General features: G+C 36.7%; 1 protein-coding gene across 15 annotated transcripts in view; it reads left to right on the forward strand.

The window, feature by feature from the left end:
- KLHL32 (kelch like family member 32) overlaps positions 1-27,761 on the forward strand; it is a 120,539-nt gene that overhangs the window by 31,892 nt on the left and 60,886 nt on the right. For 8 of the 15 annotated variants that reach the window (XM_086876578.1, XM_086876580.1, XM_086876583.1 and 5 more), the window contains 2 exons: positions 14,582-14,689; positions 25,052-25,150. In XM_086876578.1, the coding sequence (XP_086732704.1) occupies positions 14,582-14,689; positions 25,052-25,150 (207 nt within the window). Of the gene's footprint in view, positions 1-9,609; positions 9,695-14,581; positions 14,690-25,051; positions 25,151-27,761 lie in introns of all 15 variants that reach the window. The other 7 variants (XM_086876589.1, XM_086876588.1, XM_086876590.1 and 4 more) reach the window with 2 other exon arrangements.

Below are 27,761 nucleotides of genomic sequence, written 5' to 3' on the forward strand. Positions count from 1 at the left end.
AAAGACTCTGTATACAGAGTTAAACTGCAGTATTAGACACTTGAAAATTAGAAGTTTTAATTTGTTTTCTGCTCCTGAAGTACCTCTTCTTTCAAAATGTCCTAAGGAATATAGTAGTTATCTCCATACTCTAAAAAAACACTATAAAAAATAATAAACATCTGTATTTTTATGTGTTCTTTTTAAAGCAACAAACAACATTTTAGGCAAACTTTTCCATATTGACATGCTGTGATTTGCCATTTGTCTCAATCTATTGCACTGAGACAAGGCAGTTGAGTTAATATGTGTAACTGTAATAGCTCTAGCAAGCTAAGTCATTTCCAATTAAAAGATTCTTCTGCTTTTTTCCCCTCTGGGAGCAAAATGAAATGTTACTGCATGACTTCATTAGTAGGCATTTACAGTGTTGGCAGGTGGTTATATAACCTCAAGATTTTCTTGTACAAAATGCATTGGTTTTCCAGTCAGAAAAACTCTTCTTCCCTACGTTTCATTTGAGTGGGTTTTAAGTTGCAGGACTTTGATCTTTCTCAAAAAGATGCAGATTTTCCATCTAATTTAGATGAACAATTATATTAATTATCTGGAATAGGTTTTAAAATGTCAATAATATTCTAATTCTTTTACCACAAGGAGCATACTCAATTCTTAGAAGAATTTTTCTTTTCTGAAATGAACTAGTAGATAATAATTTTGCATACAGACTTTGTACTACTAACTGTCACAGCTGATTCTTAAGCAGTTTCTTCTTAGGGGTTTTTTGTGCTCTCTTTCCTGTCTGTTGTCAGATAGTTTTCTCCTTTGTCCACAACGTTGCTGATTGTTCATATTTTACAGCATATTGCATTGTTTCATGAGAAGGTTAGGGGATTAATTTTTATAAATCAGTCCCTGAGGATTCTAAGGGTGGTTGATGCAAATAACTTTTGAAATCTTTTTGTATTAATCATAAAGAGGAAAAGGCTATCCCTGATAAGTCTTCAAGATAGATCTAAAGACCTAGTTCTGGGAAATCAGGGTTACCTGCTGCTTTTGCAGTATAATGTGATTTTGTCTTTCAGTATTTTACCATTGGTATGAGTCTACTAAAAAAACAGTATCTTCCTTTCTATTGTACCCTCAAAGTTATGCTGCTTAGTAATTTTATTTCAAGATAATCTTTAAAAATGTAAGCTCTTCCCATTGGGCCAAATCAGCTCTGTTCTTCCAAACAAACAGTAGTTCCACTTGCAGTCCTTCCCTTGCCCCAAGCCACATATGGATAGGTATGGCTGCTTCTGAACATCCTGGACAACAGGATAAGGAGCAATGGCCATAAATTTAAATAAGAGAAGTTCCACTTAACCTGGGGAAGAATTTTGCTTTGAGGGTAGCATAGCACTGGAATAGGCTGTCCAGGGAGATCTTGGATCTGTCTGATTTTGTGAACATGCTGCCTATATGCCACCTATTGAGAATGAGAACTCAGTCCTGCTTGCTTTTCATTAAAAAAAAAAAAGAAAAAAAGAAACTTGTCTAAAATAGGGGGAGGCCTAGAAAAAAAAGGAGTTCAATTATTAGATTATAAAAGTTTAAATACAAATTAGAATATTACTACTAATTCTTCAGTAATCCAGTTACAGATGAGTTTCCAGAAAACTGCACATTCCTTCACTTCTCAAAATATTGTTAGATATAGGCTCTTCAACTGTTTTACTAAATTAAATCAAAGAATTGGAAATAATATAACATGGACAGGTGTGAGGTGTCTGGTGTAATCTGAACAAACTCTTTTACTTCTGGAGTATATACAAGAATGGTTTGAAAACTTTTTAAAACTTTCTAAAGAAATACTTTAATATTCTTTCAAAATGAAATAAGAAGGAAATGTATCTGGGTTATTTTATTTTGTTCATCCTTATCTTTGTAGTTAATGAGTTTTTATTCTGTGAGGCTCTGAAGCAATTCTTCTTTGCTGCAGACAGAATTCCCACAGTTCAGCAATGTTGACGCTAACAATAACATCTACAAGAATCTTCTCTTTTCTGAATTCTGTGTTCAAATTCCCAACAGTTGTTATTCTGTCTGCATAAATATGTTTCTGTTGCAACCCTCATGGTTCATAAATTAATTCAATTCAAATACAAATTGCAATTCTGTCGGTGTTGGATTGTAGACAATATGCTGCAGTATCATCTTGGGGTTTTTTCTTTTCCTTTTTTTTTTGAAGTGCCTGTATGGTAGGTGTATGTGCACCATGGTTGGATATGGCAAAATCAACTCTGCAGTTAGTGAGATAGGCCATGGTAGGCTGTGGCTCACTGTCTCAGATGAGTGTGGTAACAACATGTGGTGTTTGGCTACTGAATTGATGCATTTTCTCTGTTTGAAACCGGGAGAGAGAGTAGTCATTACAGCCATGGTCCTCTGGTTGTCCATTTTCTTTACCATCTTTGCTTGCTCCAGTCTACCTCAGTTCAATTTTGCAGTGCTGCAATAACAAGTATTCTGAGTTTGGGCTGGGCTCAGCTGCATTTCTATGTTGCTTACTGTTTGCCCATGGAAACCAATTTATTGGGGCAGGCCTGTGGCAGAGAAACATTTTGTAGTTGTTTTCTTCTCAGTCTCTATAGTCTGGTGAAGAAGTCTTGTGTTTCAGAACATTTCTGGATGCAGCAGATGCTCTTGTATATCTCGTAGTATCTGTCAGCATCTTCCTACACAACCTCAGGAAAAATTAAAACTATTCTGTGGGTGTAGTGAAGCTGAAAATACCCGAGGGAATTATTTGGGCAGCATATCACTTTTAGCTTCAGTGACTAGGACCCACATACCATTTTGATAACATGAAAAGTATCCAACAAAGAAGTCAGAGAGGTGTTAGAATCTTTTCACATTCTTGAAATAGCATTTCTTCTTTTGGGTACTCCCTAGGGGAGTGTTCCAGTCTCCTGTGTTTTTATAAGAAGCCCATTACAATGCAGTTCTGGCTTTTGTGTTGCACAACATGCTTGTTTGAAGTTTAGAGGAGATACCTTTCTTTAAATAAATCTTTCAGTTGCTTCATTGTCAACAGTGCTATTGTTTTACATCCTGTTAACGCCTTCATTTTAGTAGACTGAAATACGATACTAGCAAATTGAATACATGTCTCTGTAGGCCTTAATCTTGTGAAAGGCTGGATTTAAGCAGTGACACCTTTGCATTTGACTGTCCTGAACAGCTTTGTAAAGTGCTGCTGGTTGCTGATCTTTGGCAGGAGTTAGTCTGAGCCAGCCAGTTTGCAAATTTTAGACATCAAAAACTTCTCTAAATCCCAATCCACTCTTACTGAATATGTGAATGATGAATGAATCAAACTGCCTCTCAGTCTGCTACCTGATAGGTAATGCCTCAGAGGAGGGAGACACCCTTAGAAGCCTTAGGTGAGAGCATAAGAATGACCACACTGAGTTGAATCATTGGCTACTTGCTTTAGCAGTAGCTGTTTGTGATGTCTGGTGAAAAAGAGTAAATCCAGGGTAAGTGGATGTGATGTGTTCCAGAGAATTCCCCAGCTGTTTTCAGCTCAGGGTGTATATTCAGCAGTCCTCAATAGGTCTTTCTTCTAAGCTTTTATCTTCTTTCCTCTTGGGCCTGTGTAATATTTCTCATCCACCTTACAGAGTGGCCAACTGCCTGTTGTGTGAAGATCTGCTTTTGTTTATTGTCTATCTGATTCCTACAAGTTTAATTTGATTCCTTCTGGTTCTTCTATTGGAAAAAATAACCATTGGCTCTTCTCATGTCACTCAATCATCTCTTTTCCAGGCTGGAAACTTTTGACTTAATCAGATGCTATTTAAATGGAAGCTGTGCAGGATGCTTGAGGAAGCTTTTTGCCCTTCTCCAATGTTTTGACAGCTCTGTATATGTTTTGTGAGCTGAGGGAATTGAATGTAGTAGGCAGGGTGCAAATTTCTGTATGCACATAGGATTGATTTCTGTTTTGTTTTCTCTTGCAAAAAAAAAATTCTAAGCTTTCATTACTTTTTTAATTTGTTTTTTGTTTATTTTTATTGCTGAGGACGGGGGCAATTTTTTATTAAACTCATGTGTTCATTTTTATAATTACCATTTTAGTGACCATATGCTTATTCCATGCAATCCTTTTACAGTTTACCACATTATCCATGCCTTTACTACCTTGCATAGCTTTGCCTCAGTGGACTTTTTACCTGCACTGTTCTTGCCCTTTTCTGGAACTGCTCTGCATATGTTTGTTAAGTATGAGTTGCTCCACTGGAATCATCACTCCCTGTGAAAACTGGCTGGTCTTTTCTTGTTCACTGTCTCATGTATTCAGTCACTTACCCAGGCAAAGACCTCTCCTCTTTTCTCTCTTGCCTAGTCTTCCTTCCAGCCATTTAAAGGCCTCTGTCAAAAGCTTTTTGTGAATCCACTCAGTGAAAAAGTAATGGCTACAGCCCAGCATAACATACTCTTCACCATCCATTATTTCTGTATGTATAGAGCACAAGTTTGTGTGTGTATGTGTGCAAAAATCAAATTACCATCTCCTTAGACGTGTGGAACATTCTTAGCTACTGATGAAATAACCTGCCCTTCCAGGGCCATAGAGTGCCAGTTAGGCAAATAGGCAACAAACGCAAAGCCCGTTTTATATAAAAATTAGGAATAGTAGAACAACTTATGAAATGTTCATCTGCATTTTCTGGAGCTCTTGTAGCTGGCACTTAATTTTATCTACCTTGTCAGGATTAGATTTCAGCCAAGAAGGAATAGGTCTCAGGCCTAAAGAATTTATGGAAATTTATTTAATTTATTATTAATTTATTAAATTAATTTTGTTGTGGTCTGCTAGCTCAGAAGGGGTTTGCTTTCTTAGAGTTGAAGGAAAAGCCAAAGGATAAATGAGTATGGTCAAATGCAGACAACTAAAAATAAAGTGAAGAGATTATTTTATAGAGGCATTTGTTCCAGAGGAAATAGCTGATGGAGGGTAGAGCTTAGCTGATGATGAAAACTACTGTGACAAATGACTGCAACATTAACACAAGCTTGGTTAGTCAAGTCATTCTGGTTTTATTTTGCAAATTGTTAGTGTTTGTTTACTCTTTTAAGTTTTTATCAGTAGAAGGGTAGAAAAAAACCAAAGAAAATAGTCAGTAAGCTGGTTTTATTTCTTTGTATTAAAGAATTTAATAAATATGTTGGTGGGAATTAAGGGTGATACTTTAGCAAAATTGTACTATATTCTTAACGGAAAACAAGATTTAGAATCATAATAGAAAATAGAATTATTTTAAAGGATATGAAGGTTATCTAGTTCAAACACTCATAAAATGGGCCAAATAGGAAAGATAGCTAGTGCAAACTCTTATAAAATGAACCATTTAAAATTTCAGCATTAGACTTCTCACATAACAGGTATGCTTTTGCGGTTAAGATGCAGAATAGAAGCAATTGCCATAGTTTACTATTGCTTGGAACATTTGGATATCAGTGTCTAATGACATTCACATCCCATTATATAAATGGCTTCTAAAAAAGGTAATTATAATAACAACTAAGATTGTTACTACAGTTCTGTTAGATTAAGCCTTGCTGTACAGCCACTGGATTAGAGCCTGCATACACTAAGGTGGGACACTTGTCTTAAGGGTATTGTATGCAGTATTTTTAAAATGAAGTCCCTTAAAAGTGTCCAAGTTTGGATGATGGCTTTTCCTTGGAGGGGGAAAAAAAAGTCATGAGAAGCTTTGCCTTCCTGAATTAAATGTATTGTGGTAGTTAAAATGCTAGTTCAAGAGCTAAGTGACTTTTATTGCAATTTTATTCTGGGCTTGCCTTTGATATCACTTGCTAAAATCATCGAAGGATGTGAACAATAGGCTTATGCATTCACTGGGAAGCATTAAACCAATTTAAGCCAAAATTTGCAAATGTGACTCATGCTTTTCTGTGCTTGACTGGAAATGCTGGAAAAAAAAATCTGGGTTTAGTTATGCTGCTTTCTTTATTCTCCAAAAGGCAGGCCTGCTTATAGGTGCCTTTTGTTAGGACAGACTACATTATTGGAGTTTCATGCAGTGCTTTGCATGGCAGTGTCCTTGCAATTCAGTTTTCTTGCATCTGCCATAAAATAAACAATTATTTTGATATTCAGGACCACTTGTGGTGACTTACTCATTTTGAAATATTGGAAATAAGAACTTTACTGTATCTGTAATGGTTCACAGTTTTGTGTGGTTTTTATTCCAATACTGAGTTAGATAGGGATATTGTAGAATTATTTTGTTTCTTTTGCACTACTTAGACAGATTTTGAACATGAGTCTTTTTAGTGATGACGCAGCGACTCATTAGGAGTAGCATGTGGCTATTTTCCCTTGTGGCTTAAATTACATTTGTGTAGCTAAACAGAGCTTTGGGGACGATACATCAGGCTATTAAACTCTATCAAAATATGAATTATGTTTGATGCAGGTTGAATCAAAGATATAACTTGCAACAAATTTGGGGGATTTTTTTTTTTTTTTTAATCTTGAAGTTTTTATTTTGACTGGGAATGAAGTCCTTGTGCCTTGTTACAACCAAGAAAATAATTTTGATCTTGATGGAATGTCCAATATAAAAACAGGAAAAAATCTCAGGCTAGGTTCTCTAAACAGTAGAGTAGTTCTTTATTGCAATTTACATTACTTATTTTGAAAGATACCAATAAAGGGATATCTTTTTGTATCCAGAGTGTAACATAACAAGTCCTTTGTATATATCCTTGATTTGGTAAGCTCTTTGGGGCTATGTATTATGTAGCACTGTCTGACACTGACATGCTAAAAGAAGCTCCAAAGTGGAATTTGCTTTACTAACAGTAATATGTGACCCTTGAATACTGTGCTTCAAGTTGAATAGTTCGATGATCAGTTTTATCTCTTTAACTATATATTCTCAAACTATGAATGATAGCTGACCTTTCCATTTCATGGGATTCATTTTAGTTGCTTGGCAAATGCTTAAAAAACAATATTTAGGTAGATTTCATAGAGCAGTTGAATTACTGTAGGCTCAGTTATCAGTGAGTGATGTTATGTGACATTTTCTCTGTGAATTTATATAGAACTTTTTTCAGAAGAATTGTGTAATGAGCCTCTTAATCATATTTCATGCAATTGGTATTGATGGATATGTTTTTCAGTGTGCAAGAGACTCCAGAGGACAAGGCTGATTGGCTGGTGATTAATTTAGGATAGGCTTGAATTGGGAGGGAAACAAAGTTAATTATAAGAAGAATGCGGTACATTTTTACATGCTGAAAAGAAACATTCACATACTAAATTGGTTATTTGGATAAATACACATCTGGAGCATAGTTGATATTTGATGTGGGCATGGTCATCTGTCAAAGCAGTATTTTGACTCCTGTTCATGGATTCTGAATGTGCTCTTTTTTGTTGTGATAGGTGAAAACAGCAAGGGAAAAAATGACATGGCTTATGTAATGAAGAATAAGAACATGAAGCTAAGGACACCCAAAGGTTATTTCAGGAGTAATAGAACAAAGTAGATGTAATAGATTATGATTTATTTATTTAATATTACTGTTACATGAACAGGGAATTGCTATTTTTAATACAAACTATGAAGCATAGTTTTTGACCTGAAAAAGTTTATAGCCCAAATAGAAAAGATTATGTCAAGACTGGATACTAAGTAGCCCAAGTGACAGATAATCTTAGGTCCCAAATCAGAAAGAATGTGCCACTGATCAACAGGTCACTGATGCCAGTAAGATTTCTCACAGACTTAAAGTTACATGTGAAGTGAAAACAATCTTGAGGTATCCCAGCATAAGTGAGTTCCCTGAGCAGTGGATCCAAGATCTCTGAAGTGTTGGTTTACTTTCTTCATAGCTTTTCTGATGCCTGAGATGAGAAGTACAATCAACTTCCCATAAATAAAAGACCATGGAACAGTTGAATGTAGAATTAGGTGCATATGATGTGGGAAGTGAATTTGAATAAAACACTGCCCTTAATCAAGATGCCTATCTATTTTAAAATAATTTTTAAAAGAACTCAAGTCAGTATCATTGTTTAATTGTGGAGGCAGAAATTTGAGATTACAAATCAGCTCAGTTAAATGAGTTAAACAATGCTAAATAGTGTTAATTAGTTAGAAAATTCAATGCAACAAGATGAATAGCTAAGGAAAACCTTGTTGACTTCATTGATCAGTTCTTTAGCACTTAGTTTGCTAAATGAAGGTAATTCTAAAGTATCCCAGGACATTAATTTTGTGCAGCTAAGTCTGTGGTTGAACAAGAATTTGTGTAGGTCAGGGCTATGCTTTGGTGGGGAGTTCCAAATGTTTGTTTTGTGTTATAGTGGACATGGATGTAGGGCAGCTGGTTGTTACCAAAGCAGTGTTTGAGAAAACAGAGGGAGGAAATGTTACTCATGGAGTTACTGTATGTTGCTGTAGTAAACTCAGATTACTTGCCTGTTTTTGAAAGGTCTGATTTCTTTTGAGTGTTGCGTTTAGAGTTGAACCAACCAAAAATGGAAAGTGATGAATGTCGCTTCACAGTCTTGCTGAGGGAACTTTGAGGTATTTTAGAGGTTATTGCTGTGCACTGCAGCCATGTACTTCTTTAGTCCTTGAAGAGGCAGGGTATTTCTTGAAGGCCTCAGGTCACAGCAATAAGTTACTTAAGATTTCAGTCACAGTGCTATCTTTTTAACAGCATAAAGCGTATCCATTTGTTCATTTGATATAATTTACTTGTCTCCTGACACTGCATATGTTTTGATTTTGTTTCTTGCCTTTAAAAGGCCACTAAGATACGTGGAATTCTGATAAAATTTTCTTGTGTAAAATACGTACAACTTGGTTGTTTTGTGGTCATCTGCTGTTTGCTGTGACTGACATGGCTGTAAGGTTGATGTGTACAAATGAGGAAAAGCTCATTACCCCCATGGATATGGAACATCTGACTAAGTAAGAAAATGACTCAAAGGCAAGGAGCAATTTTGTATGTCACCACTGTGACAGTGAGCAATTTGTATTCTGGGGACTTTGACACACGTCTTGTGTGTCTGTTACCCAGGTATCTGTTTCTGAAGTGGTATGTTGTGAAGGAGTCCATATATGTTGCTGCAGTGCTGCCTGGCTGGTAAAATCAATGTGCCTGGACACTGTAACAGTATTACATTGTTCTAATTTGGTGATATTTTACAGCTATTGTGCATTTTGCTTTTGAAAGATAAACAACATGCTGAGCATGGAAAGACAGACTGTACTATGCATCTTTTACTTAGACTGTTCTGCCTGATTGCATCAGATCTGATCACATCTAAGTTTATACACTCTGTGGTTGTGTACCATTCAGTTTTGAGCTCTTGTCTTTTGTATTTTATGCTTGTAGAAGAAAAAGTTTTATAAAGGTACCTATGAGTGCTGAGGGCCAGGTGCGTTCTATGTTAAATGCCCACCAGCTTGCCACATTTCTTTGAAGTTGAGTTTTCAAGAGTCTGAGAATTTTATTATGGCTTGAATATTTTTTAGCTAAGGACCGTGTTCTTTTTCCTTTGGGTATAGTTCTGTAGCTTTGTTTCTGTTTCAGGCCAGGATCAGAAGAAGAATGGAAGGTTGATTCCTTCATTCCTCCAAAAAGAGGAGCTAATAAAGCATCTTCCTGCCCCACAAAAGTAAGGCCATCCAGATCTATAGCAACTGAAATGAGTGTGACCTCAAGTGGAATTACACAACTGGAATACATCCATTTGTGTCAGCATGTTGAGACCTGAATTTTGGAACAGTTGTCAAAAAATGGGAAGTGGATTGTACTTACCTTGCATTGAGAGATTTGGTTTACTTACTTAAAATCTTAACAGAAATACCAGATTTTAAACAATCAATTTATTTATCCCAATGTTGACTAATTATATGACTGGATGGCAGAACAAGATCTGGATATTTAAAGAAGCTGGAAGAAAATTATAAGTCCTCTCATTGGTGGGTTTTATTATAAAAGGGATCTTTGGTTAACACTGGCAACTTGTACTTAACAGTCTCATGAAGGTCTTGAAGCAGAAATGAGGCATAATCAAATTGATTTTACTTCAAGATGAAATGTTTTAAAATAAAGTACAACAGCATTGCTGAATGAAGTCAATAACTAACATGATTAACATTTCATGCTTAGTCAAATTTGGTAGCTTTTCTGATAGGTTTGACTTTAAGTTGTGCATTTATACAAATATTTTGTATTTCATTTGTTTTTCTTATCAGTCACTTCTGCATTCACCTGAGATATTTATCTTATTGCCTTGTTTTTAATGTACCCAAGGGAAAAATAATGTAGGCTAGTAGCCTTGTGTTAAAAGCATGACTGATGGATCTATATAAGCTCACAAAACCTTAGAGCGTTTTCAGGGATTCATCTGAAATTGGAGTTTAACAGCTCAGCTGTAACTGATTCTCCAGGTATTGGTGAAATCTCAAATCAGAATGTGATGGTCCATAATTTTTTTATAATTAAAAGTACAATTATCAGGTATGCAAATTAAAGACTGAGTTTGAGTTCAACTTTTGCCTATGGTAGAACAGATTTTTTTTTCATGCTGGATTAAACCTCAAAAACTATCAGGCTAAGAAGGAAATTTGCCTGCTGGTGAAGGCAGTGTGGATCAGTGAACAGTATGAAGTTCATTTAAGTGGAGGCTAATCAAGTTCAGCTGAATGTGAACTGTCTGAGGACCATTGCAGGCCTTATCTTTTGATCAAATTCCTTGGCCTTGTTTTCTGAAAAATAGATGTAGTTCCTGCTCAGTTTCAAAAACCTTCACAGAATATTTGAGGCATGACCACCTCAGTGGACAAGGGAAGAGCTACAGACATCATTTCTCTGAACTTCTGTAAAGCCTTTCACCCAGTCTCCCACAAAAACCTTCTTTCTAAATTAGAGAGAGATGGATTCAGTGAGGGGTCTGGTAGATGGATAAGAAAGTGTTTGGACAGTTGCTTCCAGAGGTCAAAGGCTTAGAGTCCTGATCGGCCACAGTGGCAAGTGGTGTTCCCTCAGGAGTCTGTATCGAGACCAGTATTATTTAATACCATCATCAAAGTGATCGAGTGCACCCTTGGCAGATTGGCAGATGACACCAAGCTAGGTGCTGCAGCTAACACACCTGAAGGATGGGAATGCAATCCAGAGGAGCCTGGACAAGCTTGAGAAATGGGAAATCTCATGTGGCTTAACAAGACCAAGTGCAACGTGCTGCACCTGGGTCCGGGCAGTCCCTGGTATTAAGACAGACTGGGGGATGAACAGATAGAGAGTGGTTCTGGTGAGAAGGACTTGGGGGTGCTGGTGGCTGAGAGGCTGGACATGAGCCAGCAAGGTCCACTCACAGCCTAGAAAGCCAAACTTGTCCTGGGCTGCATCCAGAGAAGTGTGGCCACATAGAGAGGGGATTTTTCTCCGCTGTTCTCTTCTCATGAGACCCCACCTGGAGTGCTACATCAAGCTTTGAGGTCCTCAGTAAAGGAAGGACTTTGAGCTGTTGGGATGAGCCCATAAGGGGTCCACCAAATTGATTAGAAGGAGCACTTCTCCTGTGAAGAAAGGCTGAGAGAATTGTGTCTGTTCAGCCAGAGAAAGAGAAGGCTTCAGGGTGTGTGTCCTTTCATTATGGAGAGAGCCTTCAAGAAGGCTGGAGAGGGACTTGTGATAAGGGGATGTAGTGATAGGACAAGGGGGAAGGCTTTCAGTCTAAGTGAAAGAGAGTTTGGATTAGATATTGGAAGAAATCCTGTACTGTGTGGATGGCCAGAGAATCTGTGGATGCCCTGTCCCTGTAAGTCTTCAAGGCCAGGTTGGGTGGCACTTTCAACAAGCTGGTTTAGTGGAAGGTGCCTCTGTCCATGGCAGGAACTAGATAATTTTTATGGTCTCTTCCAACTCAGACTGTTCTGTGATTCTCCACAAAGCCATAGTTCTGTGTCTTGCTGGCAGCTACAGTTCTCATAGCCCGCTGTACTTTTAGATTGTATCTGTAGTTATAAACAAGGTGAATGAGGCCTTGTTTTCTAGCCCTAAAAAGACTGGCATAACATGGCTTGTGACAATATGGCTAAACCTCTGTGAATGTTTTGGCTTTGTCCATGTACCTATTTGGAACAGCTTTGGCTTGAGTTATCTCTTGGACCAGTTATCTCCCAGTCTGGGCATTGACTGGGAGAGTGCTAGTTGGCAGGGCTCAAAACTCTCCTGGAGGCTGTGTTTCTTAAACACTGTGAGTGATTATGGATAGTGACTGAGTCAGTGGCCTAATCCTGCTGAGTTTACTAAATTAGGTGTAGTAATAAACCCTTTGTAAAGACCGTGTTGGAATCGATGTGTTGAAACAATCTCCTAAAGGTAATTAGTAAGTGTACACAGAATTCACATAGGAATGATTCCTGGTTTACAGATAAGGTTCAGTTAAGTGTTTCTTTGTATTTGTAAACTTAACTAATTTCATTTATCCCTTGATCAGAATAAGAGCTATATTAGTAACCACAGTGTCTTTAGATGGTTCCTATGTACAGGTCTGTAGTATGCAGGTTGTTACTGTAGCATGGTTGGAGGACACAGAGCATCTTTTACCTCTGAGCATTTCCAGCCTTTCTGCAGGCAGTCAGTGATGGGCTTAAGTGTACAGAAGGTGTACAAATCTACCCCTCAGTTGACAGGTGTTGCTTTGAGACTTTACTCTTCTTATTCAGGAATTGGTGTGTGAAAGGAATATTTTCCAAAACATTTATCTAGTAGTGAATTTCTGAGAAGAGAAGCTTATCTCTTCCAGACAGCGACTGCAGGTCTGCTTTTCCAGAGTAGGTGGCTGATGGGTACCTTGCAGCGCCTGGCAAGCTCTGAAGCCTCACATTAGCTACTACGTGACAACAAAATATCCAACTCTGATTACATTTTTAATGGATAAGAAAAGTAACTAAACTTGTTAGAAGTTTTTCTTTTCTCCCTAGGTATATTTCATGGTTGTGTCTTATTGCAATTGTTTAATAAAGCTTTTAAACTGTTTGTTGCTTCTTATCTGTTGCAAATTTGGAAGAATCCCTGATATCACTTTAAGTCAATAGAAATTGCAAAAATAGAAGGAATGACTGTGTGATAAATGTCATTCTTGCTTATATTGGATGATTTCCAGGAAACATTTATGCCAAATGATGGTGTTTCAATTATGAAAAGTACTAATATTTTCTGAAGAAATTACTTATTTGCGGGAAGCACTCAGTTCTTGAAGTCATCTGAGTCTAGGTAAATAATGGAATAGCTTGAGTAAAGATGATGTAATAATTTGTATTTGCTAAATAGTTAGAGAGGGTAGGGCTTATTTTTCCCCTTTAAATTCAGCACTACTTGGTGGACAGATTGCACATATGGAATCCAATGGGCTTGTTGACTGTCTCAGCTTCTGCAGGTACCAGCCAAAGTATAAAAAGAAGGTGTCAGGGGTTATGTCCATGAGAAGTGCTTGGTTACTGGAGTTCCCCAAGGTAGTTTGGTAGCCTCCATAAAGACATCGAGTATAGCACAAATCCTACTGGGGATGAGTTTAGACTTTCTTTAGTAGTGGCAGATGGTGGAACTGTTCAGTTTATTTGTTCACAGTTTACTGTTTAAAAACTCTGAGTGGTGTATTTCGTTAAAAAGGTGTGGGAAGGTGCCAAAGAATGGAGAATGGGGCTGATAAGTAGGGAGGGAGTGGTAAGTAGAGGTAGTGCAGCACAAGTGCAGGTTTGGAGGAAAGAGTGAAGGGCAAGGAAGTTTAATGGAGATGAGAAGAAAAAGATTCTTACAAGGATTCAAGAGACTGAGTAGGATTCAGGGAGACACTTCAACCCAGGGAGACACTGAAGACAAATTATCTGGAAAATAAAGCTGGATGAAAGAGAGAGTTGCTCTTCTCAGTGGTATGTTCAGGGAAATTCTGTTGAACCTTGCCTATCTTCAGTTTTGACTTTATGATATGAAAAACTGGGACAATAACAAGTAAGGGGAGATTGTAAGTTTAGGTGGTTGCATCTCCCTAACTCCTCTTCATTTAATAAATTGACTATTGCATTGCTCACATTCCAGACTGAGATGCTTATTGGAAAAGGATTGCTTATAAAAGATGTTTTTTTTAACTGCCCCTACTTCTCAAGTAATTGTTTATGGCTTTTTGCTCCTTCTTAGATACAGTCATATACATGAGTATTAACTTCAGTGGTGCTTGTGTAGATTATTCTTTTTCCAGAGTCCAGTTATCTTTTTTTTTTTTTTGAATGATACCTTATTGTGTGACTGTTCTCACTGATTTCACCTGAATTACTTAATTAAGAAGTAACAAAACAACAGAACGAAAGGATTTATCTCAGTTTATCTAGAATAAGTTTTTGTATTTCTTTAATGATAAAAGGACTCAGTTGCAAGATTGATTGCTGTGGTGTTACAGAAAACTTGGTATAGATCTCATCCTAACTCTCAAGGCTGCTGCTATTTGGAATTCTTATCCAAAATTGCTTAATGGCATTTTTGTTTGTTTCCATAGGCAATGTTCAGTCTCTGCATGGTTGAGAGTGAAGCTGATGAGGTGAATTTACATGGTGTCACAAGCCTCGGTTTAAAACAGGCCCTGGACTTTGCATATACTGGACAGGTATTGTACAGCTCTTCAAATTAAGAAACACAATCAAAAGCAACTGCAGTAAAAACTGAGTATGACCTTTTTAGAGATATGAGATACTAGAAATATTTTTCTTGTGCACTGCTTAATACAAGGTATTTTGATTTAACAGATCTTATTTTTCGTATACTGTGGTGCATTTTTTCTTTAGAAGGATTGTTTAATTTAAACACTGTTTTATGTGCATCATTGTCAGGTAGGGAGCCATGTAGGGCTTGCAAGCCTTTTTTATAGTTGCCAGACTATTCATAAGATCTTAATGTGAGTTGAATCTGCTTGTTAAACTAAATGTAAAGTGTTTCCCTTATACTAAATATTTATAAACTGCTATTTTTGACAAACTGTTATTGAGAGGAAAAGTAGTCTCTTACTCTCTGGACAGATGCAGTTGAGGCATCTTTGGAAATGCTTATAGGTACTATACATCTTCATTTTGATCCTCTTTATGACCACAGGTTAGGTATCGTGTTATGGAACTTCAGAAAATGCAGAGTGATGCTCCTTTTCCCTCTGCCCCTTGCCAAAAAAGCCCCCCAAAACAAAACAAAACAAAACAAAACAAAACGAGAAGTATTTGTGACCAGCCATATGTCTGCACTGCATGCTTGGAGAAGAGTGTTGCTGTGTGACTTTGTCTCACTTCAGAGTTCATGGATAGTGAGCTCAGAACACCCAGCTATTTTTGCTTTGGACTTTAAAATTCTAGATGACTAAACTATTTCTGGAATATCACTACAGCAGTTGAATCCATTGACGCACTAGTGAGGTTTATTAGTTAATTTTGAAAAGGAAGGCTTAAAAGCATATTATGAAATTCTAAAGAGTTGTCGGGTTATAAAAATTTAAGGCATCTGCTTCCATACTGTGAATTGATTATATGGCCTAATGTAGGTTTTTTTGTTTGTTTGTTTTTCTTTTTAAAGGAAATTAAGTAGAAATAAGGAAAAAAAAAATCTGTTTTAAAGGAGCTGTTTTTGTCAGCAGCCCAGAAAACAGTTATGCTTTAGCAATGGTCTTAGAGACTAGCATTTGAATTTCTTTGAAAAAATTTGAGTTTATGCTGTTTTGGAAAACATAATTTATTCAAAGATATCTTTGATATAAATGATAAACAGAGATGCCATACTATATTAGTGAATTAGCTGAAGAGCTCAGTACATGATTTGTCATTGGTATGCTTTTTTTTCTTTCAGTTGAAAACTTTTGTTGAAAATTGAATTTATGTGATAAAAATGAAAATGTTAGGTACCTATACATCATTGTATTAGTAATTTAAAACAATAGATTGATTATTCGGAAGAGAAAACTCTGGTTAAATGAAAATATATTTTCAGAAGACAGTATGTAATTGATTTCTATCTGACCCACCCTATGTGCTGTGATTATAGGTATTCCCCATCTTTCTGCAAAATTCAAAGTCTAACAAACCCATGTAAAAAGCCTTAAGAGCCTTTGAAAGGATGGATATGTTTTTTTTGTAACCCTGCAAATGACCCCAGGTTGCTTCCAGGGTGTTTCCTCAGATCCCTAGGAAATATGTACCTTCTGTCCTTGGCCCTTTAGAGGCTTTTGAGTCTTTCATTTTCAGGCATAACCTACTTTGAATAAAGGAGTGGGTTTCCTGAGTTAAATATAGATGTGCATATATGTTGCTCATACATACAAGTGATTATCAGGCGAGGCTTGCTCTGTGGTGTCTGTCAGATACATCAAGTGCTACTTTGATGCACAGACAAATGAGAAGGATTTTGTAGGAGTTCTCATGTAAAGGTGCCTTTGAAGCACAGCTCAGTGAAATGTGGGTCTGAAAATTAGCAGTGTTGCATTTCCCTTTCATCCTTGGAATTCTCTTCTGGCACTGTGTTTGTATGTATTGAACATTGCTTGTCTTCTGACTCAGAATGACAGAATCTGGGTGACCATTCCAAGGTAGAGAGTAGGTGTAATCCACAAAGGCTATTAATAAATAACTGGATTATTCCATGCTTACATCAGGGAGTTCTGAAAACACTATTGTCTTTAGCTTGGTTTGCAAACTCTTCCTGTTTTTAAAAGACAAAAAAAAAAAATATTTTTCAGTTTTCAATCCAAAAGTCGCTTGTGCTAAATATAAACTTATATTGCTCTGAAAGTGTGGGTATCAAGATGTGATCTAAAATACCCCTTAAAAGTGAAAACCATGAACTCTCTCTTTTTTTTTCTTTTTTTTTTTTTTTTTTTTTTTTTTTTCCCTAATCATATTTAGCCAAAATGTTAGTTAAAAAAAATTGATATTTCTCTAGGTAATATTGTGGAACTCCCTAAAATGGCCATATCTAAACAGATAGTTAGATATTAGTTGCAGCTTTCTTCTTTTTATTTCTTCAATATACTGCACTTACATTTGGCATGTTACACTTCAAATTGAGTGCAGCTTTCTGTGTAACCTAATATACTGGAGACATCTGGTGGAAATATTTAATAGTGCACAATGACAATATTTGATGCCTGCAGTTTATGAAAGTTATTAAAATGAAGAAATTTAATTTTTAGGATGACCATGAAATCTGAAATTAAACTCTGTAATCTTTGCCTTTTTTTGTTAATTTGAAATCTTCTTGCAGACTTCAAATACAACCTTCATCTTCCTGTCTACTTAGGCAGACAGTAATTGTTATTACTGTTGAAAATATTCTGCTTTTTACAAAAAAAGTTGATTGTTCAGAAGTTAAAGAACGTTTTAAAACTCAAGTATAAATAATCTAACTCCAACTGAACTAATCTATTACTATGGTCCTTAATAATCACGAAGAAAGAAATTTTGGTACAGAAATCATTAAAAACTGACAAAAGGAAGGGCAGTTGACTTTGATTTTGTTCTTTTTGTTCAGTAATCCTTTAATAACAAAATTTTCAGCAAAAAATGTCTTAGATATGTTTCATCTTGTCCTTAAGCATTTTACTATGTAATCCCCATATTCAGAATTCAGAGCTACAGCTCTTTTCCTGGTGTAGCTGCTGTATCCTTTCTTCCCAAAAGGGCTTTAAGGTCATTCTCTTTTACTTCATAGCAGTGGTAAACCCAGGCCAGAGTCTCAGTGAGTGGATTACTCACCCTTCCTTCTCACAAGGGCATTTTGCAAGTGTCAGATGTGCCTTGGAAGGGAGATGGATCAAGTACAATCAATTTACAACTTTATGTTTTAGAATACTCATATAGAGATGAATTTTTGGACAAAGACTTCGGAGCTCACCATTCCTGCTGTCAAAATAAGAGCCTTAATCATTCTGTCAGAGACTTGTGGGCATTGTTGTCTACTCTTTTTGACTACTTTTTTTAATTTTAACTCATTTGTTAGAAAGGGACATAATCTAACTTGGAGGAATGGGATAGCCACTAAATAGGCCGGTGTAGTTGGCTAACAAGTCAGAGGAGCACTGGCTTTAATTTGCAGTGAATGATTGTGATCTTAATTCCACAAAAATACAAGTACAGAGTCCCATGCATGTTGAAATGCTTCAGACTTGGATCTTTCTTTTTTGTTAATATGTTTTATCATATGTCTTTAAGCTATGATAACAAATATTCTGCATTTAGATAGAATTTTATTTGAGGACCTCAAATCACATTCCAAAAGCAAGTAATCCCTGTCCTTATTTTGTTGCATCACAGACAGGAAATTAATTTGGGAGAAAATAATTTTCCAAAGACAACACAACACAGCTCACTAGTGGCTTCTTAGTGCTTAATACCAAGTTCTCCTAAATCCCGTTTTCCTAAGTGGCTGGTCTGTTTTCCCCCTTAAATGCTAATATTTTCTTTCTGTTTTAATAGAAATTACATCTTCCTTAAGTTATAGTATTATCCTGAATTAGTAAAGCTGAAATGAAAGAATTTGTGAGGAATTTTGTATGAGGCTTTTAATGTTCAGCTCTATCTCCCAAAGTGAGTTTTGGGGTGATTTGTCCTGTGATGCCTTCTTAGCCCAAGATCAACACAGCTTTACCTCCTAACTATGGCATGTTGTAACATTTCCTTTTATTAAAAGCCACATACAAATGCACTTATAAATTATTAAAAAATAGGCTTTAAACTTTGCATTATTAGCATATTTAATGGGTTTTATTTTACTCACAAAGTGTTAATGTAGCAGCAGTGTTTCAACAAATCCAGAACTTCATTTTATTTCCAGGTATGTTGCTCCCAATATTACTTTAGTGCATTAGTAGTGTGTCAAATTTAACTATTTCCTTTACTTTGTATTCAGTTAGTTTGAAACCTGTCATTGTCTTAAAAGCTATTATTACTTTATCAAACAGGTTTCAGGAATTGGTAGAGTACCATCACCTGGTTTTTCAAAATCATGCACACAAACCTCTGATAAGTTAAAGTATTATCTTACAGATCCTTTTGGAAATTATTCTTTTAGCTTTGTTATTTCTTTAACAAAAACCATGGAAGTGTAAAAGATCATCTTAGATAGTAAAGAAACAGTAGAAATAATTGTTATTTCTAAGTACAACTATTTCTCCTTATAATATCTTTGATTCCTTTGTAGAATCTTGGCTTTCATCTCTCATAAACTCCCTTCCTCATCTGACGTTGACAGTTTTTCTAGTGATCATCCAGTATTTCATCTGCCATTTTTAGTTAAGACCAGGGAAAGGCAGCTTTCTTAGTGCCCCTTATAATCCTCCCTTGTGGATAGAGGTGTATTGCAAAGCAGTGTTCTAATAGTTGATTTTCTTGGGTAAGGGACCTACTGCATCCTGTGCACATCAGTTCCACTGGCTGCTTTTAGATTAAAATGAATCAATTAAATTACCTGCTGTCCCTAGCAGAAGTGACTTCAGCTCTTTTCTACTGGGGACAATATGCCAAAGTCATGGATAACTGAATACAGCGAGTCTGTCTTACTGTCAATACTTAATATAATTTTCCAATGCAATTTCAAAGCAAAAGATGTGAATTTGATACTTACATTTGGGCACTTCCTTTTTCACTTTCTCTCAGGATAACCTTGTTTCTGTATCTAGCACTAGGTTACAGCTACTAGATCCTAGGTTCACAGTTCAGCTACAGATTGCCTAAAAGGCTTAGACTAATACAGAGCTCTAATTAACTCACTTCATGCAGTTCATTGTAGAGAAAATTAAATATTTCACTTTATTTGCTCTGGACAGGAGTTAAGCTAGGGACAAGACAGCTTTTTCTAGTGCTGAAAGTGATTAAAGTAATGAAACACCTTCCCAAAGAATGGTAAATTTGCTTGGAGTCTTGCTTATCCAAACCCTCTTTAATTATAGTAATGGTACTTCATAATGGTGTGAAGTTATGTCAGGGAAAGTTCAGGCTGGACGTAATGAAAAGGCAGCAGGTTGCTGGAACAGGTTCTCCAGGGAAGTGGTCATGACATCAAGCCTTGTCAGAGTTCAAGAAATGTCATGTGCTTAGTTTTGGATAGTCCTGCAATTAGCAGGGAGATAGGACAAGATGATCTGTATGGGTGCCTTCCAAATTGAAATGTTCTGTGATTTTATGATGTGTGTGCTGTGTGTTTAACATGGACTTTTTTTCTAATTTTCTGGAAAAATATTATGATATATCAGAGAAATGCTGGTCATGATGCTTTCTGGCATTGGCTAGTGAGACATCTGGATTTTGTAGCAAGTGCTATCAAACATTGTGTGCCAGGGCTTTGGGCAGTTGCCTGCAGGGGACTAGAAGAACATTCTTCCCTCACTTTTTTGAAGCAGCACTTGTCAATGTGTAAGGAGCTCAGTATTCAACTGAATCATGAATGAACAGGGAGACAGGCAGAAGTGCCATCTGGTTGAGAGTGAAATGCAGTCTAAATTACTTTAAAAGAAAAGTTAAGGTGTTTGATTGCTCTCAAGCACACAGAATGATCTCCATCAGGCAAAAACAACTGATACTTGTGTTTGATGCTTGTCTTGTTCAAAATGCTGATCACTGCAAGTGGAGTCAAGGAGGAATTTTCTTTTTCATCAGAATGCCAGGAATCTTAGAAATTTTTTTTCTTGTTTTCTGTGTTAAATTCAATACAGTTTACTTTCTAGAATTTTCTGACAGGGCTGCATATTTCCTTACTGTTGGAAAATGGGACTTAGGAGAACTTGGTGTTAAGCACCAAGAAGCCACTAGTGTGCTGTGTGTCTTTGGAAAGTTATTTTCTCTCAAATTAAATATGACTGAATATTTCCTTACTGTTACAGCACAATACTGGTGTATTTTTAATGTGAATCATGCCACCATCTCACTTTTCCATTGTCCCACAAACAGCTGTATGGAAATGAGAAAAATATGGGGGATATATGAATAGCTGGAATGAAGGTGATAAAAGTGCATCTTCAACCTCTCGATCTTTGTCTGAGTATGCAGTTTAGCCTTCTTAGGGCTAAAGTAGATATTGTTTAGTGTCTTTAAAAATGTGTGGATTAAATATAGTGGCCTGCAGTGTTCAGAGAATAGAATGTTCTAGTTGTTCTTTCCAGATATAAACCTCATGAGACTCCACAGAGGTGATAATTAATCTGGATCTTGCCTTCTCCCTCAGGCTGTAAGTTGCCTTATTGGAAAGGACAGTTTAAGGAGTTTCCTTTTCATTCTTTTTTGGCTGTTACTGTCCTCTTTCCTCTGACCTTAGAATTTTTTTTTAGGCCTGTAGTTCTTTGTTGGCTGTAGGAGAGTGGGTACAGGAGTTATTAAAGGAGTATGTGGAGGTGAGGCTGAGTACTTGTTCTTAGGAAAGGTTGGTGGTTCTTATACATTCTGTTGCCACAAGTCTGAAAGAAGATTGAAGAGGCAAGATATATGATACCAGTTAAGTATTTTCCCATGCTTACCCACTGTCCTAAGGTGTTAGAGAGGATGCAGATTGAGCTGGGAAAGGAAGAGAGAAATCTTATGGTAAGAGGGAATAAATTCTAGTTTTGAGCTGCTGGCTGGAGGGTAAAAATATGGGGCAGATTGTTAAGGCACATGTGTTCCTGTAATAATGGGGCTGGTTATAAAATTCCCTTTTCTGCCTCAGTATAATGCTTTACAAGGTCAGGTTTAATTTACAATCTTCTACTTTTGCAGAAATACTTTGTGGATACATTGCAGAAAGCTTAAGTGGATAAATTCCCAGATTAAAATTGTGTATCTAAAAATAGTGGATGTAAGAAATTGTGTAATCTGCCTTTCTGGATCTTGTGACCTTAGCATTCTGTTACAAACAGCCAAGTTTTGCATTGCTTGAATCCCTTGGTCTGTGGATCTGACCACAGTAGGAACCAGACTGTATTTTGTGCATCCTCTCTGGAGGGTTTGTGGCATGGTGGAGAGTAGAAAGACTGCTTTGAGGAACAGGTTTCCTGTTTGAAAACAGTCACTGTAAGAACAAGGTAGTTTGTCAAAGTAGATCAGTTTGAAAATGAGCAGTATGTCAGGCTTGATGGCTTAGGAAAGGAAGTTACTCATGTATCACAAGATCTGCCTGTTGTATACAGTGAGAAGTTGAAGGTATAATGAAAATCAACCCTTAGAAATACGGACTAAATAGAGGGGTGATTGTGAGATGCAGCCAGGTGCAATACCTGAATTGCATCTAATTAATGTAAAAATATTACAACAACCAGTCTAATATAGCCTGTGTTGTGAGAAAGCACATTCTTCACTGGTGAAGGCTGCAGCTTTTGTCTGAATTTGATGAGTCCAAATTACTCTTCAGTTTCTGCCCCAGTAATTATGCCTCATAATGCTTGGATTGAGGATGGATTACAGAGAATGATTAAGCTTCTCTCTATTTATTCGCATTAAAATTTTAATGATGAATTTTGAAGTTGTGAATCCAAAGTAAACCTTAGTTTCACTTTCCTTAATTTGCAATAAGCATCATTCTGTAGACTTCAGAGCTATTGTTTTGAGAGTTAGACAAGCAGAGGAGAGTCGGTCACTGTGTGTACTTGTGGTGTGTATTTGGTGGTATTTATATGCATTTACTGTTAATATTGAGCTGGAAGGCCTGTATAACATACATATATTTATATGTATAACATATAAATACCTATGCTGGTAAGTAATAAAAACCAAACAATTGCTTTAGTGTATAAAAGCTCAAAGGTGTGGAATAATTGTGAATTACTCCAGTTTCAGTAGAAGGAAGTAGAAAATATTACAATATTTTCTTCCTTCTTTACTTGGCATTTTCTTTCCCTTGTGCATTTCCCCAGCATAAACTTTCCCAATGGTGAATGCTTAGCAGAGATGAATTAGTATTTTTGCCTATATCCAAATGAGTATTGAATGAAAGTTCAGATAATTCCATTTAAAGCAGAGTTTTGTGAAGAGATAAACTAGACTTTCCTCCGTTATCTTGGGAAACACAAAAGTGAATCTGTTTCCTCAGTGGGATATAGGTTGCATGGTATAGGAGGGCTGTACAAAAGTAAGAACATGGAGAAAATACGTCTGCCACCTTGAAATGAACTTTTGTTGCTGACTTCATGCAAATCACCTCTAGACAGTAGCTAGCCACCCTCTTTGCCTCTTGTCCTACTTCTTATCTCATAGTGCTACTAGTATTATTTGTAAATTGATTGCTGTAGCTTTAAAACACAATAATATCATCACAGTTAAATATAGTTTGTCTATGCCTACAAGGTACTAATCTTCTTAGGGTTCTGGTTCTCTGGCTGACACTTATTAAGTAACATGCCATAGGGATGGCAGCTTCCTCAGTGTCAATCATGTCTGAATAAAAAACATTGCAAGGTCTATAACAGCTTGTTTATTTTGACCTTGAGTTCTCACTTGAAAATACTTGAGAGTGAGATGCTTTTATTTTTTGTTGTTTTTTTTAATATCTATGTCTGTTGGAGACATTTTTGCAACTGAAATCCATTCTAGCTTTCTGTACAACTATCTCTCATCACACATAGCAATCTCAGTAGCGCCAGAAAAAAACCTGGGTTGTGCTGGGCCTGATTCTCATTTACATTAGGATCCTTACATGGATTTCTGGCTAGATAAAGAATCTTCATATTTTATACAGTATGTAAATGGCATCTAATATTCACTTAAAACCTTGTATTAATAAATGTGGGGATTTGCAGAAGTATTAAGGATGTCATACACTGCCAGAACTCAATGTAAATGAGTTCTTGATATAAGCAAGAAAGTTCGTGATATAAGCATTCTCTCCTCCTCCTAATCTATGCTTTATGTTGGAGATATTTCATGGTTTTGATTGAAGAAATGCATACACTTTTTTTTCATTTTCCTCAAAAATAGTTAAAATACAAAAGATGCAGTTGAGTATCTTTCCTTTTTTTCCCCCTTATTCCGCTGCATATGAGGTATACAAATAAAACTGAATTGTGTGGGCAAGAAGAGAAGGATCTGAAAGCAAGCTTTACTTCCCTTTGGAGCAGTGAGAGACTGACCTCATGTGGTGTGAAACCAAAGTTGCCAGGGGAAGTACAAGGATAAAACTGTATAATGCAAACATATTTGAAAATTTAATTTTTCTCATGTATTGCTGATTTTTTTTTGGAAGTTGCACTACTTAAAAAATTTTAGTCTGGATAGTCTGTAGTCTGATTGCTAATAAGAAGTTGATTAGTGTCCATGTTCCCAAGGACATTTTTGTATCCCAAAAGGGATGCTCTAACAAGCTGACCCCCAGACAGTGGTCTGTGAGCTGTGGCCCAATTATCCTTACTGCTGCCTGTACATGATTTTAATTGAAATGAGTAGGAGTTTCACGTGAGCAAGCAACTGAATAGTCAGTCTTGGTTTCCAAGCCCTTTCTGGCACTTCCCCAGCAACATGCTCGTTGTGCCTTCAGAGCCTTGCTCTCTAAAATGAAGACAGTGGTTATGAAAATTATAAAGTGACTCTAGGCAGAATAGGCAGGGTGTTCCTGGTGTATATATGTTTTAAATGCATGAATAATATTAATAGAGGAGATTTCTAAGTCAATTCTATTGGCCTGATTCATCAGTATATGTGGAAGGATTTAAGTATACAGATAACAAAAGGAGGTTCTGTTATTTTGAAAGTCTCCTTAAACAGCACACATTTAATTTCAAAGAATTTTGGGGGTATTATAACTTCAGGACACTCCCAGGAAAAAGAAAATAACCAAAAAAAGTTTAAAAATCTTTTGGGAAATTCAGATGAACTTTAGAAAATCTCTCCCTATTCTGTAAAGACTTCTCTATATGCTTAATTGTATTCTGCTCTTTATGTTGACTTAAATATCTGAAATAACAAAGGTCTTTAATATTTTCTACAAGTACTCTGAGTACATCTTCCAGATGACAAACCTTCCATTTTCTTCTTTACAGATCCTCTTGGAACCAGGGGTGATACATGATGTCCTAGCAGCTGGGAGTCATTTGCAGCTGCTGGAGCTTCTCAGTTTATGTTCTCACTATCTCATTGAGGTGAGGCTTTTCGGCCTGATCAGCTGTTTCTGTTTGGTACTCTTTTGTTTCAAGCCAAATTTCAGTAGGAGACTATTAGTGCAATACCTGGTGTAATCTAAATGGCAAATACCAAATTCCAGGAGATCTGAATTTTGGGTGTAATTTGGATTTCAATTTATGGTAGATGCTTTATCCCTCCATCCATTTTGTCCATGTCATTCCTGAAAACAAGAATGATCCACTGATTGCTATCAGCACATGTGAGTTTGATTCCCCCTTTTACCAGGGAATTTGCTTTCCTCTACTTCAGTGTACCAAATGTAAAGATATTTCCCTGTTGGGATCATGGGTATTGTGACAAATTAAGACATCTAATTCACAGCAGAATATTGATGTGTATTCCAGGGCACTACAGCCTCTTACTGAAGGAATAGGGTTTATTATAATGGCACCTTATTCTCAATAGGCCTTATGCCTATAATGTCAAGGTCTTTATCAAACAAAAAATTTGAGTTGCAGTAAAGTTGCTTTTTTTTTTTTGTGCTTGGCTTGTATAGGAAATGGGCTATGATGACAGCAAGAGCACGGCTTTGACGGGTATCTGTGAAAAGCCTTCTAAAAATAAAACGGCAATATAGCAGTTCTACAGAACTGTTTCCTCCTCTTGGTAACTTTTCAGCACAGTTTCTGAAATCAGATGTGTTAACTGCACCTGGGCAACACTTGGGCATGGAGATGCACATCAGCACAGCGCTCTTAGTGTGCTCTTGCCTTCCAACAGTGTAACTGCCTTTGAACAGTTGGAGTGTGCTTGGCAGCACGCTGAGCTACTGAGTACCAGGGGCATGCCGGATCTCGTGTTAAGAACTTCAGGATGTACTTGAAGGCTTTGTGTCTTACAGAGAAAGAATCTGTTCTGAGTGTTAACCTTAGGAAACCCTTCAAAATGTATATTCAGATAATAAGGTGGTACTCATTTGTGTATTATAAATTGATTAGAAACGTAAAGGAGCTGACAGAGTGCTGCAATTGGTATATATTTATTTTTTTTCAGGAATGCAAGGAGAGATTTAATTTTCCTGAGAAAAAAAGGCATGGGTTGTGATGGCAAACATGGTTGGTTTGAGGAATAAAAACTGTGAGATATCAAATAAGCCACAAACCCATTTGACCTATTAATTGTCAGGCACGGAGGGCGAGGGGTTACTGTAGTGAGAAAGATGTAAATGTAATACTGGTAATCATATACAATGTATTTAATGGTCCTCAAACAAACCAGTCAGTGTATGTCTTTGATGCTTATGTGGCTCTTACTTTGTCAGAAATTGAACAAAAGAGACTACTGCAGCAAAGAAGCTATAGAAAATATTAAAGAGTAGGAAAAGTTGTTTTTTTTTTGTTGTGTTTATCAAGTAAGGGTGTGAGAGGATGTAGGAAGAGGAGGTATATACTCAACATAAATTCTTGTGCTAACTTTTTTCTATTACCTGTGTTGAGTAGCTTCTGGTATTTGTAGCTCTTCTCTTAGCACCTTCTTAATACTTTTAATCCCAAGGCCATTGCAGGGGAAAGACAGACAACTACAGTCAGCAGTGCTTTGAATCTTGTCCTTAATGTGCAAGCTATAGTCAATTATTTAGGAATAGATTGCTGATGAATTAAGAAAATAGACTAACACCAAAATCACACCAGCCCCATAAAAAACCCAACAGGTTGGACTGAATAAGTATTTCTTCCAAATTATTCTGTAATTAACAGACCAGTAAAAATTCTCTGAACATGACAGTCAGAGAAACTTCTAGGTTGGAAAAGCCCTTTAAGATGATGTCTAACTGCAAAATAATTTGCAAAAGAATCAGAGGCATTTAAATTCCTCTCCTGCTATTGCTTTTCCTGTTGAGCTCATGTCTTTTGATGCATTTTATCTCATGCATATGTTTATTTGCATGTTTTTTCTCTTTCTACTTACAAGATTACCCTGAGTCATAGAAACCACAGCTCTGTGGCCTGCAGTTGCTGTAGGATGTGTGAAAGATGTGAAAAAGCACTGTTGTACCCTGAATAGTGTGCCAGGGTAGGACAACTGGAGCTACACTCTTGTAAAAATTAAGAGGAAGTGGGACCCAGTGTCCAGATTTACAGTAGGGGAGGTAGGGAATAAGGTGGTGGATGAAGAATAGGAGAAAAAGGAGGAGAATGTGTATTGGAAGACAGAAAGCAGTGCTAATTCTGTAAACTATTTTTGAATCAGGGTCTCATTGTAAAGGTTTGGAATCTGCATTCACATCTGTGGGGTGGCTGTAGCTTACATCATGTTGGGATTTAGGCTGTATTTTACTCTTTTTGCAGTATTTATTTTACCAAGTTCACCTCAGCGAGGCATACATGTGGACAGATTTGCAGTCAGAACAAATTGCAGTAAGAATTTACCTGTCTTTCTTGTTTTTAAAGTTGCAGTCCATGCAAGTAATCAGCCTTGAGTAGTTGCTGTAAGTCTTTTTAACAGAAGCCAACAAGGTATTGCACGTTAAAACAGCAATATCTTTCAGGTCCAAACTAATTAAATATGTTTCTGTTCTACGTATTATTGTGTGATTTTAAAAAATAGCTCTTGCCTTATATTAGTATT

Source organism: Cyanistes caeruleus, chromosome 2 (genome assembly GCF_971803275.1).
Source record: "Cyanistes caeruleus chromosome 2, bCyaCae1.hap1.1, whole genome shotgun sequence".
Lineage (NCBI taxonomy): Eukaryota > Metazoa > Chordata > Aves > Passeriformes > Paridae > Cyanistes > Cyanistes caeruleus.